The sequence below is a fragment of the Ochotona princeps genome, chromosome 2 (genome assembly GCF_030435755.1).
Source record: "Ochotona princeps isolate mOchPri1 chromosome 2, mOchPri1.hap1, whole genome shotgun sequence".
Taxonomy (NCBI): Eukaryota; Metazoa; Chordata; class Mammalia; order Lagomorpha; family Ochotonidae; genus Ochotona; species Ochotona princeps.
In genome coordinates this window covers 102,317,848-102,330,600 of record NC_080833.1, presented here as the reverse complement: position 1 = coordinate 102,330,600, position 12,753 = coordinate 102,317,848, and the positions used below count along the sequence as shown (strand labels likewise).

The window sequence follows — 12,753 nt, the reverse complement described above, 5'->3', positions numbered from 1 at the left end:
TAGCTATTATCTAATGAATTCAACATTGTTAAACCATTTCTCTAAAGCCACTCATTCAACCCTCCCAAAGGTATCTGGGTGTCTAACAAACTTATCGCACCAGATCAGGTTAATGAAATTCAGAGCCACTGTAACCGGGCCACGTTAAGTGCAGGAGGTTACTGCTGCTCCAGCCCAGTGTGCACCTGCTTTCCCAAGGCAGGAAGAAACTTCCTTAAGGTCAATGGCTGGTGGCACCTGCGCATTCCACCTCGGCTGCGTACAACCGAACAGTGCAGACTCAGGGAACTGAGGTCAGTTTAGTCCCCAGTCCTCAGGACAGCAGCTCATCCGGGCTGGGCTTTGAACAGCTCGGGCGGCTGCGTTCTTGGAAAAAGCCCATGTGCTCTCCGTAAATCTTCAAAATCCTATTTGACCAGCTGCAGGCACAGGGTCTCGGCTGGACCCTTTGTCGGGGGACTGTTTTGTCCTTTGTCGTGATTTTCCTCTGTACAGGCAGCGTTGCCCTGATGGCTCCCGCCCAACATCTAGGGTACAAATCCTTGTCCTCCTTTCCCCGGCCGAGCCTCCCGCAGCCCGCCCTGCCTGCCCTCCGCGGGCTGGGTCGGGAGAGGAGGTGGAGCTGCGGGCGGGCGGCGCGCTGCGGTGCCGCTTCGTCCAGGGGACGTGGCACTGCCGGAGGACCGAGGGGCGGGGGCGCGGGACATCCTGCAGAGGCGGGTGGAGGCTCCTGGACGAGCCTGACCGCTGCCCCTTTGAGGGCAGAGCGTAACAGGTGAAAGTGGCCTTCCAGAAAACAGGGTCGAATCCCACCGCGAGCGTCGCCGGCGAACTCTGGGACGGGGTGAGGCGTGGGGGGCGCCGTCGCCTCTCCGCATGCGCAGGCCGCGGACTACAGCTCCCAGAGCAACCTCCCCGAGGCCGCAGGCGCCGAGTGGCCGGCGCCATCTTGAAATCTGACTCCTCATCCCCGAGGCTTTGCGTCAGCCGCGGCCGGCGGCTCCCGGGCCGAGAACTGCGCCGGCCCCGCCAAAGAACAACAAGGCTGGGGGACGCGGCAGCTGGCGGGAGACACAGCTGAGGGATACCCGCCGGGGTCTGAGTGCGGCGGGCGTCGCTGTCCCTCAGCATCCCGGCACGGCATCTCCACGCCCGCCCCCTGCCCGAGGGGCGGGACTGAGCACGCTGGTACCCAGAGCCGGCGCGCGGGTGGCCGCGGTGCGCCCCCGCGGGAGTGGACACCCCCGGGCTGCGGTGCCATGCCGGCTGGAGAGCGCCGAGGCGGGAGCCGCTGAGTGATCACCCAGCAGCCTCCGCCCCCGCCACCGCCTCAGGGAAGCTAGGCACTCGCTCTGGAGCCAAGATGAAGGAGATTTGCAGGATCTGTGCCCGGGAGCTGTGTGGAAACCAGCGGCGCTGGATCTTCCACACGGCGTCCAAGCTCAACCTCCAGGTTTTGCTCTCTCACGTCCTCGGCAAGGATGTCTCCCGCGATGGCAAGGCCGAATTTGCTTGCAGCAAGTGTGCTTTCATGCTTGATCGGATTTATAGGTTCGACACGGTTATTGCCCGGATCGAAGCCCTTTCCATCGAACGCTTGCAGAAGCTGCTCCTGGAGAAGGATCGCCTCAAGTTCTGCATCGCCAGCATGTATAGGAAGAACAACGACGACTGCGGTGCGGAGGTCAAGACGGGGAACGGCACGGTTGACATTTCCGGCTTGCCTGATGCGAGATACTCTGCCCTGCTCCAGGAAGACTTCGCCTATTCGGGCTTCGAGTGCTGGCTGGACAGTGAAGATCAGCTCCACGAGCCGCACAGCTGCCATGCATCCGAAGGCCCTGGCAACCGACCCAGGCGGTGCCGTGGCTGCGCAGCATTGCGTGTGGCTGATGCCGACTATGAGGCCATTTGCAAAGTGCCTCGAAAGGTGGCCAGAAGCATCTCCTGTGGCCCTTCTAGCCGTTGGTCGACCAGCATTTGCACTGAAGAACCAGCCTTGTCAGAGGTCGGGCCCCCGGACTCCGCGAGCACAAAGGTACCCCCGGATGGAGAAAGCATGGAGGAAGGGACGCCGGGTTCGTCGGTGGAATCTCTGGATGCGAGTGTCCAGGCTAGTCCTCCGCAACAGAAGGAGGAGGAGACGGAGAGGAGCGCGAAGTGTGACTGCTGTGCGGACGAGCAAGCTGTACAGCCTGTGTGCAGTCACAAGCTGGAGCTAGCTCTGAGCACCATCAGAGGTCTTGATTATAAGCCCATCCGAAGCCCCCGTGGAAGCAAGCTCCCCGTGCCGGTGAGGTCCAGCCCACCTGGAGCCAAGCCTGGCCAGATGGTCACAGACGGCGTTAGTTCCGGCTTCCTTAACCGGTCCTTGAAACCCTTTTATAAGACACCTATAGGGTACTCCTTGGAGATTTCAGAGCTGCAGGAGCTGTGGGAGGATCTCTGTGAAGAGTATTTGCCCCTTCGGTTCCAGGTATAAATCAGCTAGCTACACGGGGCCTTTCTCATTGTAGTTAGCTGGCTTCAGGCTTCGCACGACCTTTGTCTAGAATGGAGATTAACACTGTTACACGCCTCAGAAAACTCAAGAGTGAGCCGGCTTTTTGGTGCACCTTTTGTGTACATCCCATTGAGTAAATCTGATTCACACTCAGATAATTTGCTTTTCACAGTCCTTTTGTAACGAGACCTGTTGGTTTTCCTAATGCAGAACAGTATATACCTTGTAAAACAAGAACATAAAGGTGCCCATTCAGTTTTAGCCTGTAAAAGGAAGAAAGGCATTCATTCTAGCTTCTGGCACTAGAACTTTCCCTTTTGCCTCCTTTCCTCTCCTTTCCTCTCCCCATTTCTGAAACAGGTTTTTAAGTTGTAGCTGTTTTCTCCCTTTGGCCTTCCATAAGGGAGTTAGTTGCTCCCTGGAGCAGTGAACATTACAGCCTTCAAACAACTCAAAATGATTAGAGCTTCAGGTGAGGGTTCAGGGAAGACCTATTACCTAATCAATGAAGAATTATGATATTTGGGCAATTTTATGATTACTGAATCATTTGAGGATTAATGCTACTTGTTCTGATAAAAGAGCCTTTGGAATTGCAGCATGATCAGTCAAAATGTTAAGGCAAGAACTGCACAGCTCGTTTGTCTTCTGAGTCCTGCTGGAAGAGAGTTGGTAGTAAGAATTTGTCTGCTAATTGATGATAGAGTTTGATCCATTGTATTTCTTAATCGTTGGAGAATGGCCCATGCTCTTAATCTGAGTTACTTATGTATGTTCAGTTGATGTCACACCAACCTTTTATTCTTTCAGTTCAGAGCTCAGCAAATGCTGCTTTGTCTCCACAGCAACAATCAATGCTAGGATCAGTTAACTTTGGGAAGCATTCTGGCCTGCTCCACTCGATACAAATTCTGTAGGGAGAACACTGTGAAGGTGAGGCATTAGGAGCACATTTTCAAAAGTCGACATCATTCCAGGAATTTGGAGTTTGATAACAAATGAGATTGTTGATTCTTAGGTGAAAAATTTGAGAAGTAGCCATGTGTAACATTTGTGTTACAGTGAGAATTGAAGCAGAAAATGAAAGAAAGCTTTTCAAATTTACAATGATCAGAAGCAGTATACAAGGATACTTGAAAAAGTTTGTGGCAAGTAGAATTAAAAGCCTGAATTTTAAATCCCTGCAGCTTTTTATAATGCCAATTTTTCCATGCATTATAATTTTTTTCACTTAAACTCATTTTTAATTTTACTTTTTCTGAAGTGCCCTGATATATGCGTATGAAAGTATTATAGAAAGTAAAGAAACATTAATAGGTTTTCATTTGCATACAATATTCAGTATTGTGTGTCTGATACTGTATTCTCTTCTGTTGCTTCCTTTTCTTTGAGGTCTAACAGCTGCATTTGAGTATCAACAACATTTCTGTGACTAGATGTGGATGCTCAGAAATTAAAAGTGCTCTTTTCACATTAGGATCTGAAAGTAGACTGGGCAGGATAAATAGGAAATAAGTTGTTTTCTCCTCTCAAATATGACCAGTATTGTAGAGAATATAACAGGCATTTCCCCCATATAATTTAAAATTGACGTTTAATTTTTAAAATTAAATGTTTAATTAAGAATGCCATTTTGGGGTGCCTGGATATGGGAAATTTTGGAGTTAGTAAAGTTTTTAAAGATCGTCTCATGCAGTCAGTCAAGTTAGAATCACAGAAAAGCTTATGGGTTCAATATCTTAGTCTTTGCAGAGTTGAAAAAACTACTGTTCTCAGCCATGCCCTTTGAAGTCTGTGCATTCAATCACATTGCCTAGATACGTCAACATAAGTACAGTGTTTGAAATATATGGGCTGCTTTTAAACCACCACACTACTTTGTATACCTTAGGGATGCCAGGAGGACTCTTTATAAATTTTATGAAGAAAATCTGCCATCCCAGGTGAGCACAAATGGTAACTATCTTGAGGTTAAGCCCCCATTTTCACCACCGAGGTTGGACCTTGGCGTTCTCAAAGAGCACATGATCTTTCTGCTGCTACCTGGCTTCTTTATTGTTGGTGGAAGAATAACACAGGAGGAGGAGGGGGAAAACAAACCTCAGCTTTAACAAGTGCAGTGTTTAATTAACGGGCCATTTTCTGTAACAATTTGTACGTGAGGTAGAAAATAGGCAAATTGGGCCCGCCTCTTTCTGTTTTGTTTTTTTTTTTAATTTATTTTTGATTTTATTTTGGATATCTAATCTGTTCTTTAATTCTGGTTGAGTTTTAAAAAGCTCCTTGAGGGCTGCTTTGTTTTGGGGAAAGACCAGAGCTATGTGGAACAAAGGCAGATCAGTGTTTGTCTATTTCTCTGCAAAAATGTGGCAAGAATAGAAATATGTAAATTCTTTTCAGCTTTTTAGTTTGTAGATAGAAAAAAACAATAAAGATAAAAGTTTCCTTTAGTTAAGTTCTATGGGAGAAAACCTATTATGGCAGAGAATGAAGTGGTGATGTTAGGGCCTCTTGATTCCTTTGTTTAATCCTCCACTTAGCTCCATTGTATGCAGTATTAAATATCAACATCAGAACTACCACTTTCCTTTCTTTTTTTTTTAATTTTTATTTTCCTCTCTTTAAGAAAAACAGCAGTAACGAAGTTGTACTTATTTTCTGGCATTACACAAAGTGATGTGTTTGCCCTCTATAAATTTTATGTCTGGGCATCTGTTCCTATTCAGATATCTGCAGGAAGGTTTGAAGGCTAATCCTAGTGATAATTTCCTTCTTTATGGCTTGTCCAGATCCAGAAAAGCTATGGGGTCTTTGACTAAGTAATGATTTATAGAGCCCTAGATTGTGTGCAATTGTAAGCTTCCTTTTCTCTGTAAATTCATGAACAGATCATTTTTTTAGTTCTTGCAATGCCAAGATTTGCTTGTTTACGGCAATGGTCAATGTGTGCCACTAGTAGCTTAGCTGTGTTAAGTGGATCAGGCCTTTTGAAAGGTGTTAGGCTTAGAGGCTCATCAAAGATTAAATCTAATTTGGTGCTAGTGAGTGGTTCTTGTCTGGCTCTTATTAGTGACAATAAGCTAAAAAAAATTATAGCAGTTTGGATCTATGGCTCACCATTGTGAGTGTTAGAAAGTTGCTTAAAAAATACTGTTTATGCAGAAGCTCTGTCACTTGGGCAGATGTTTTACGTTAGACAGCGGTAGCTCTGGAAGCTATGCTCTTCTCTGATGCTGGAAAGCATTTGTGTAAACTCTGAGCCCAAAGTGGCTTCTTTCAAAACTGTGTTATTATTGCCACAGAATTTTAGTAGCTGTTAGTCTAGGAACTAAGACTGATTCTACTAAGTCAAGTATTACTGATTTCGTACCCTATGAAAGTCTTCATAGGAATGATTCGTTTCTGTTATTGATACGTTGCAATAATTCATTGTGAGTTGTGGACTCACGGGAACTTGCTGAGTGCTCTTTGGCAGCCTGTTATCTGAAAGGATATTTTTCTGAGCAGTAGAATTACGAATTATTATAAATAACCTCTTCCAGCTCTTAATAGATAAGGCTAATATGGTTAGGAGTTCCCAGTTATTTTTCATGTTAAGGTCAGAGAAGATTGGGATTGATTATATACTTTTCTGTGGCATTCTTTGGTTTTAAAGTTTCTGTTTTATATGTGTACATTCTTAAAATTTCCTTTTTATTTGTAAGAGCCACTGAAGGATTGGAATATTAGACCAGGAAGGAGACAGCCCTACCTGTGTGCGTTTTTCGTTCTTGTTCACAAAACAGAAGCTTTTGATCTCTATAACTTTTTGGCATTATAGGAGGCAGTGGGTTGATAGAAATGAAGATACATTACCAAGCATTTAGTTTAATTGGATCCTTTCCCTGATTTCCTGGGTAACCTTGGACAAATTACTTACCAAATTACTTTCGATTTTCTTGTATATAAAATGGAAAGAGAGATAGAAGGTCTTCAATGCACTGGTTCTCTCCCCTAAAGATTGCAATGGCTGGAGCTGAGCTGATCGGAAGCCAAGAGCCAGGAGCTTCTTCCGGGTCTTCCACACAGGTTCAGGGTCCCAAGGCTTTGGGCTGTCCTCGACTGCCCTCCCAGGCCATAAGCAGGAAGCTGGATGGGAAGTGGAGCAGCCAGAACATGAACTCGTGCCCACATGGTATGATGGCACTTGGAAGTGAAGGGTCAGCCAGCCAAGACATTGTGCTGGCCCGATAAATGAAAAGTTTTTTTTTTATGGGAATTTTAAATATCTGTGGAGGTTGTTACTAATTTCATGTGATATAATTCATGCTGCTTTAAGGGAAGGCTCCCTGTTATCCACAGTAACAAAAATGTCAAAAAGATTTTAAGAGTCCTCCTTGCTTCTCTTTTTGCTCTTTCCACCATGCAGTTCACCAGCAGTAGCTGTGTTTCCAAAGTGTATTCAGATAGTTCCTTTATCTCCCCCAGCCCTGTAATCCAAGCCCAGAGTGTCTTTCACTCCCCTGACTGCAGCAGCCTTTTTATCCATTTCTGTTTCTCCTGGAGCCCCTGGCAATCCATTCAACACAAAGCCAAGCAGTAATCTTTTCAAAGTCTAAATGCATGGTAGCCCATTCTCAATTAGAATGGAATCCAAGTTCATTAACCCTGCCATCCAGAAACCACCTGTGACCTGGCTCCCGCCTGTTTGTCTACCTCGTCCACCTCATGGCATTGTGCTCTCCTTTGCTGTCCGTCTGCTACCCAGCAGCCTTAGGTAGTGATGGAGCACTGGAATATGGCTAGTCTGAATTGAGATGTGCATGTCAGCTGTGCCTTGAACTTCAGAGTCTTTATCTGAAAAATATCATGTAACGCGTATCAACTGTGTTTATGTTGATTCTATATTTTTGATAATGTTTTGTGTGTGTGTGTATATATATATATATATATATATAGGGATTAAGTAGTAAAATTAAATATTTTTAAAGTTCAGTTCTTTATTTTTTATTTTATGCAATGAAATGACTAGAAAGTTAAAATCTCTGTGTGTGGCTTACATTATGTATCTTTTTTTCTTTTACTTATTTTTATTTTTATTGGGAAGGCAGATTTATAGGGAAGGAGAAATACAGAGAGAAAGCTCTTCCATCCACTGGTTCACTCCCCAGATAGCCACAATGGCTGGTGCTGAGCAGATCCAAAGCCAGGAGGCAGGAGTGTCTTCCGGGCCTCTGATGCAGGTTCAGGGTCCCAAGGACTTGAACCATCCTCTACTGCTTTCCCAAGACACAAGTAGAAAGCTGGATGGGAAGTGGAGCAGCTGTGACATGAAGTGATGCCCGTATGGGAATCCAGTGCTTGCAACAGGAGGATTAGCCAATTGAGCCATTGTTAGAAAGCATGTTCTAGCCATGAAAGTTTTCCTCTTTCTCAGACTCACATTCTGATAACTTTGTAGGATTGGCTTCTTTTTATTGAGATACCCATTTAAAGCTGTCTCACAGAGACCTTCCTCTGACCAATTTACAGTCACTTAGCCTCCAACTCTCTGTCCTGCTTTCCTATGTTACTAGATGGGGTTTGTTACTATCTGCAATTCTGTATATTTCTTTATTGTGTGACTCCCCACTCCAGCTCCTAAAAATACAAGCTCAGAGTTGCTCCACTATACTATTCTATTTCTAGATAACAGTATCTTTTGAAAATCAGTATTTTGTTTGCACTAACCCTACACTTTCCTCTTTCTCTCCCTAGAATGGCTTTTTTTTTCATTGACATAAGCCCCTGTAAAGATCCTATCCAGATCACATTTTGTGTCTTCCAAGAAGCCTGTCCTATACTCCAGTTAGCCTTGAATTCCTCACATGGCGCTTCACATGTTATAGCACTTACTGATGCTGGAGATGTTCACAATAGTACTAGAGAAATAGCAAGTACTTCTGAACTCTACGTTTCTAGTCAGACACTTGCAGGAAGGGTTTTAAAGTATCCTGTGATCCCGTTGTCTGGAGGATGATAAAGGGTGAAGTGTTAAGGACAAAAAAGTAGAAACTCCCTCCCCCTCAAAACATTGGACTTCTGTTTGAAGTGGAAGCATATTTGGGGAGAAGAGATAGAATTTAACACTACAGGGAATTCCTTAAATTTTATTTTAACATCTTTGGCTTATAATGATTACTAAGTAACGTTCAATAAGTTTATCGTAGATTGCTTGTGTATGCACAAGTATTTCTTTTTCTTCTGAATCTTTCCAGTGAATTGATATTCTTCTTAAAAAAAAAAAACCTTCCCTGACCACTGGGTTATTTACCTAAACATGTGCTGTAATAGGCATATGTTTTACTTTTAAGTCTTTTTTCTTTTTGTTTTGGAATAATTTGCAGTGAGGTTACAAGAAAATGAACTCCCTCAACCAGATTTACCAGTTGTTAATATTTTTCTACATTTGTTTTATGCCACTCTTTCAGTGTTGGTATACTATTATTATTTTTTAAATTCCAGAACCACTTGGGAGTTAGTTGCAGGCATTGCAGCCTTTACCCTGAATGCTTAAGCATGTGTTTTTCCAAGCACAAGGATGTGTCTTACATAACTGCAATGAAATCCACAGGCTTAGGATGTTAGTATTGGTAAAATACTGTTATCTAATAAGTAGCCCATATTTAAAATCTGCCAATTTTTTCCAATGATGTGGACAGGTATGTTTTAAGAAAGGTTAGATGGGCTATTACTTTTTCTCTTTTAGGAATAGTGCAAAATAGGATAAAACAAATATTTGGTCATTGTAAGCATTCCCCCTCTGTGATTCCCTTCCTTCTCTTTGAAGTATCTGCTGTGTGAATATGTAGTGTTTGTGTGAGTTGGTAGGGAAGAGTGTAGAAGGGGAGAAGTGTAGGAAGGCTGGAGGTGAAGCAATGTTCTTTTTTAAACGCTGTTTTTTTTTCAAAAGATGATTTTTTTGATTGTGTATGTGTGTGTGTGTGTGTGTGAGAGAGAGAGAGAGAGAGAGAGAGAGAGAGAGAGAGAGAGCAGAGATGTTCATCTACTGTGTTACTTCCCAATTGACTGCAGCAGCTGGAACTGAGCCAGGCTGAAGCTAGGAGCTGGAAATTCCATCCTGGTCTCCCATGTGGGTGACAGGGTCAAGTACTTGAGCACCTTCTGCTGCTTCCCCAGGCACATTAGCAGGAAGCAATCAAGACTGGAACCAGTGCTCATGAGCAATGTTGGCATGGCAAGGGGTGGCTTAACCCTCTGTGCCACGATACTGGCCCTAGAATTGGTGCACTGATAAGGAACAGGACTGTCTTCAGGAAATCAAGTAGATATTTCACATAACAACTCCAATCGTCTAGATCTCTGGCAAAAAATGATGCCAGAATATGAAGATAGCATTTATTATTGGTTTCATCTAACTCAACTTTTCTCACTACTTCTTAGCCCATGACTGAAGAATTACTCAGACAACAAAAGGTGAATTCCAATGAGACCACTGTAAGTCAACAGTCTGTGCCTGATTCCCACTTGGCAGAACTTCAGGAAAAAATCCAACAAACCGAGGCCACCAACAAGGTATGAGGAATTCTGCGCCTTTGGAGATCACAGGGTTTTCTCGAAGAGTCTGAACCTGGGAAGCACTTGGGAGATTAATTCTGTGGACACCCCGTGAGCTAGGGAACATTTCATGGATAGGTTTGGGCTTCCCTTTGTTTTTTGTCAGCATTTTACTTGCTCTACACAGACCAATTGCTGGGACCTTTTAGGTGTTTGATTAAAACGTGCATGAAGTCTTTATCTGTGAAAACAGCTGGAGAGCAGGTGTATGCTTTTCAGTTTCATGTAACTTCACACCTCTTCATGCCCGTGGGTTCTGTGCCATTGTGGTGTCCTGCTCTGTGCCAGACAGCAGATGCTGCCTGGTCTGTGTGTCGGATCCACAGTGGCCTTGTGGACAACTGCCCATTAGAGCAGACATCGGTGTGTGAGGATTGAGGAAGTGATATATGGAAGGCCCAATTTTGTTTTTCCTGCAGCTCTCTTCTGCTCAGTGACTTAAGATTTTATCAGCTACTAGATGTGGAAAAACGTAAACAAGGTGATAGTTCTCAAAGAATGGCTTAGACCCTCAGTTTGAGAAAGACTTGACAGTTGCACTTGTGATGAAAATAAATCCTTCACCTAATAAGCTGGTTCTCTTTGTTGAATTCAGATTCTTCAAGAGACACTGAATGAAATGAACCATGAACTGAAGTCTGCTCAGGAGTCATCGCAGAAACAAGATAGTACCATTCAAAACCTCAGGGAAACTCTGAAAAGCAGGGAAAACGAGGTAAAATACCCGGCAATCAAGGACCTACAGGGAAATTAGACAAATAGACAAGTACGTTATATTTTGTAGACATGCAACTTGTCAACATCTTAGAAATTGTATCTTAACTTGAATTGGTGTTTTGTAACAATCCTATTACAGGTAAGATCATGGAATGCATGTTCATTTTACTAACATGTTGAGTACCCCTCTCCTTTTCAGACTGAGGAGCTGTACCAGGTGATTGAAAGTCAAAATGACACCATGGCAAAGCTTCGAGAAATGCTACACCAGAGCCAAGTTGGACAACTTCAGGTACGTGAGGGTCCATGAGACAGGAGAGACTGCCGTCGACCCGGGCTGCATATGCATTTTACAGTCTGCCCTGGTGCTCCGTGCTTGCCCTGTTTGTGATCATGACTCCTGCTCCCTGTCAGAGTTCAGAGGGTACTGCACCAGCTCAGCAGCAGGTGGCTCTGCTCGATCTTCAGAGTGCTCTGTTCTGCAGTCAGCTTGAAATACAGAAGCTCCAGAGGGCAGTACGACAGAAGGAGCGCCAGCTGGCCGACGCCAGGCGGTGTGCACAGTTTGTAGAAGCTGTAGCACAAGAGAGAGAACAGCAGAAGGAAGCTGCTTGGAAACATAACCAGGTAAATCATTAACCGTTTTGTAGCCTTGAACTCTGACTCTGCCCTGATGGTAATTTTTTTTTTTTAGCAGAATGGTTTTGTGTTGAACCCTTGAGTCATTCACTAACTCTGAGTAATTCTGTGCATCATTGGTTGTCCTCTTGACCGACCTTGTGCCAGGCATAAGACTGTGTTCTGGAAATGCACGGGTGAATAGCCCTGGCCCTCTCTCATAAAGCGACTTGCAGTTAGTGTGAGAGTCATGTAAACAGACACCCCACTGTCTGTGGGATCCTACAGGGGTATCCAGGAGGGGCTGAGGAAAGGAGTCAGAAAAAGCTTCACCAAGGAGTAGGCAGCTAAGGTTATTCTTGAAGGGTGAGTAAAAATTAGAAAGGTATGAAAGAACCCGTGCCAGAGGAATGCATGGATGGCCAGGCATTTATTTAAAGAACATGTACTTCCAGTGGTTCCTTTACCTTGCTAACTTGCAGCTTATGGTATCTTTTTTTTTTTAAGAGTTCAAAAATTGTTTTTGTAGTGTAACTTTTGTAGGCTTTTTAACATCAGATTTCAAGGTGTCACTTTGAAGAATCTCTGTGGCTTAATAGTTTGTCAGTTCAATTTTAGCTCTGGATTTCCTTTAAAATATTAAAATTTCTGATGTTGTAGGAATAGTGGTTATAGGGATGGAATAATTCTTTGCTTTTTGTTATTTGTCTAATGGAAACATCAGATGGCTTAAGGGAAACTGATGTTATTATTAGGAAGATGTTATTATTAGGTTCAGAAAGATGAGTGATAGTCTTTGTGAGGATGATTGAAATATTCTGTCTTTAAGCTTGTCATACAGTATCAAGGTTGTGGTCAAACAGAATCATGCCTACTAGTGTTATAGATCTATCTTCTTTAAGTAAAGCAAAAGAACACGTGTTGGACTGTAAGGTCAGATTTACTTCCTATTCCATCCAGTTTTCAAAGTGTTCCAAATCCTGTTCTTGTACCATGTGAACATCCAATAGTAGCTTTAAGCATGGTGCTTTCTGCCACTCCCTGTACTTCATTCCATATACCTTGAAACTGCTGAGACTTTTAAGTCTAATGACCATGAGAAGATTTTAGATGGCTTTGACAAAGGGAATGTGTTTAATTCAGGAATTGCGAAAAGCCTTGCAGCAGCTGCAGGGAGATGTGCAGAATAAAAGCCACCAACTTCGCACCCTGGAGATTGAAAAATGCAATGAAATACGAACTCAGGAACAACACATCCAACACCTAAACCACAGTCTGAACCACAAAGATCAGCTACTTCAGGTGAGTTGCTGGGATTT

At 43.9% G+C, this 12,753-nt stretch overlaps 1 protein-coding gene across 12 annotated transcripts in view; it reads left to right on the top strand.

The window, feature by feature from the left end:
• PDE4DIP (phosphodiesterase 4D interacting protein) overlaps window positions 1-12,753 on the top strand; it is a 241,637-nt gene that overhangs the window by 161,582 nt on the left and 67,302 nt on the right. For 7 of the 12 annotated variants that reach the window (XR_009244910.1, XM_058660125.1, XM_058660127.1 and 4 more), the window contains exons 1-6: window positions 1,090-2,476; window positions 9,926-10,057; window positions 10,695-10,814; window positions 11,016-11,108; window positions 11,231-11,443; window positions 12,578-12,736. Coding sequence is in view for 11 of the 12 variants with exons in the window: in XM_058660125.1 (XP_058516108.1) it covers window positions 1,364-2,476; window positions 9,926-10,057; window positions 10,695-10,814; window positions 11,016-11,108; window positions 11,231-11,443; window positions 12,578-12,736 (1,830 nt within the window). In the remaining variant the exon portion in view is untranslated. Of the gene's footprint in view, window positions 1-1,087; window positions 2,477-9,925; window positions 10,058-10,694; window positions 10,815-11,015; window positions 11,109-11,230; window positions 11,444-12,577; window positions 12,737-12,753 lie in introns of those variants that run through there. The other 5 variants (XM_058660126.1, XM_058660134.1, XM_058660135.1 and 2 more) reach the window with 3 other exon arrangements.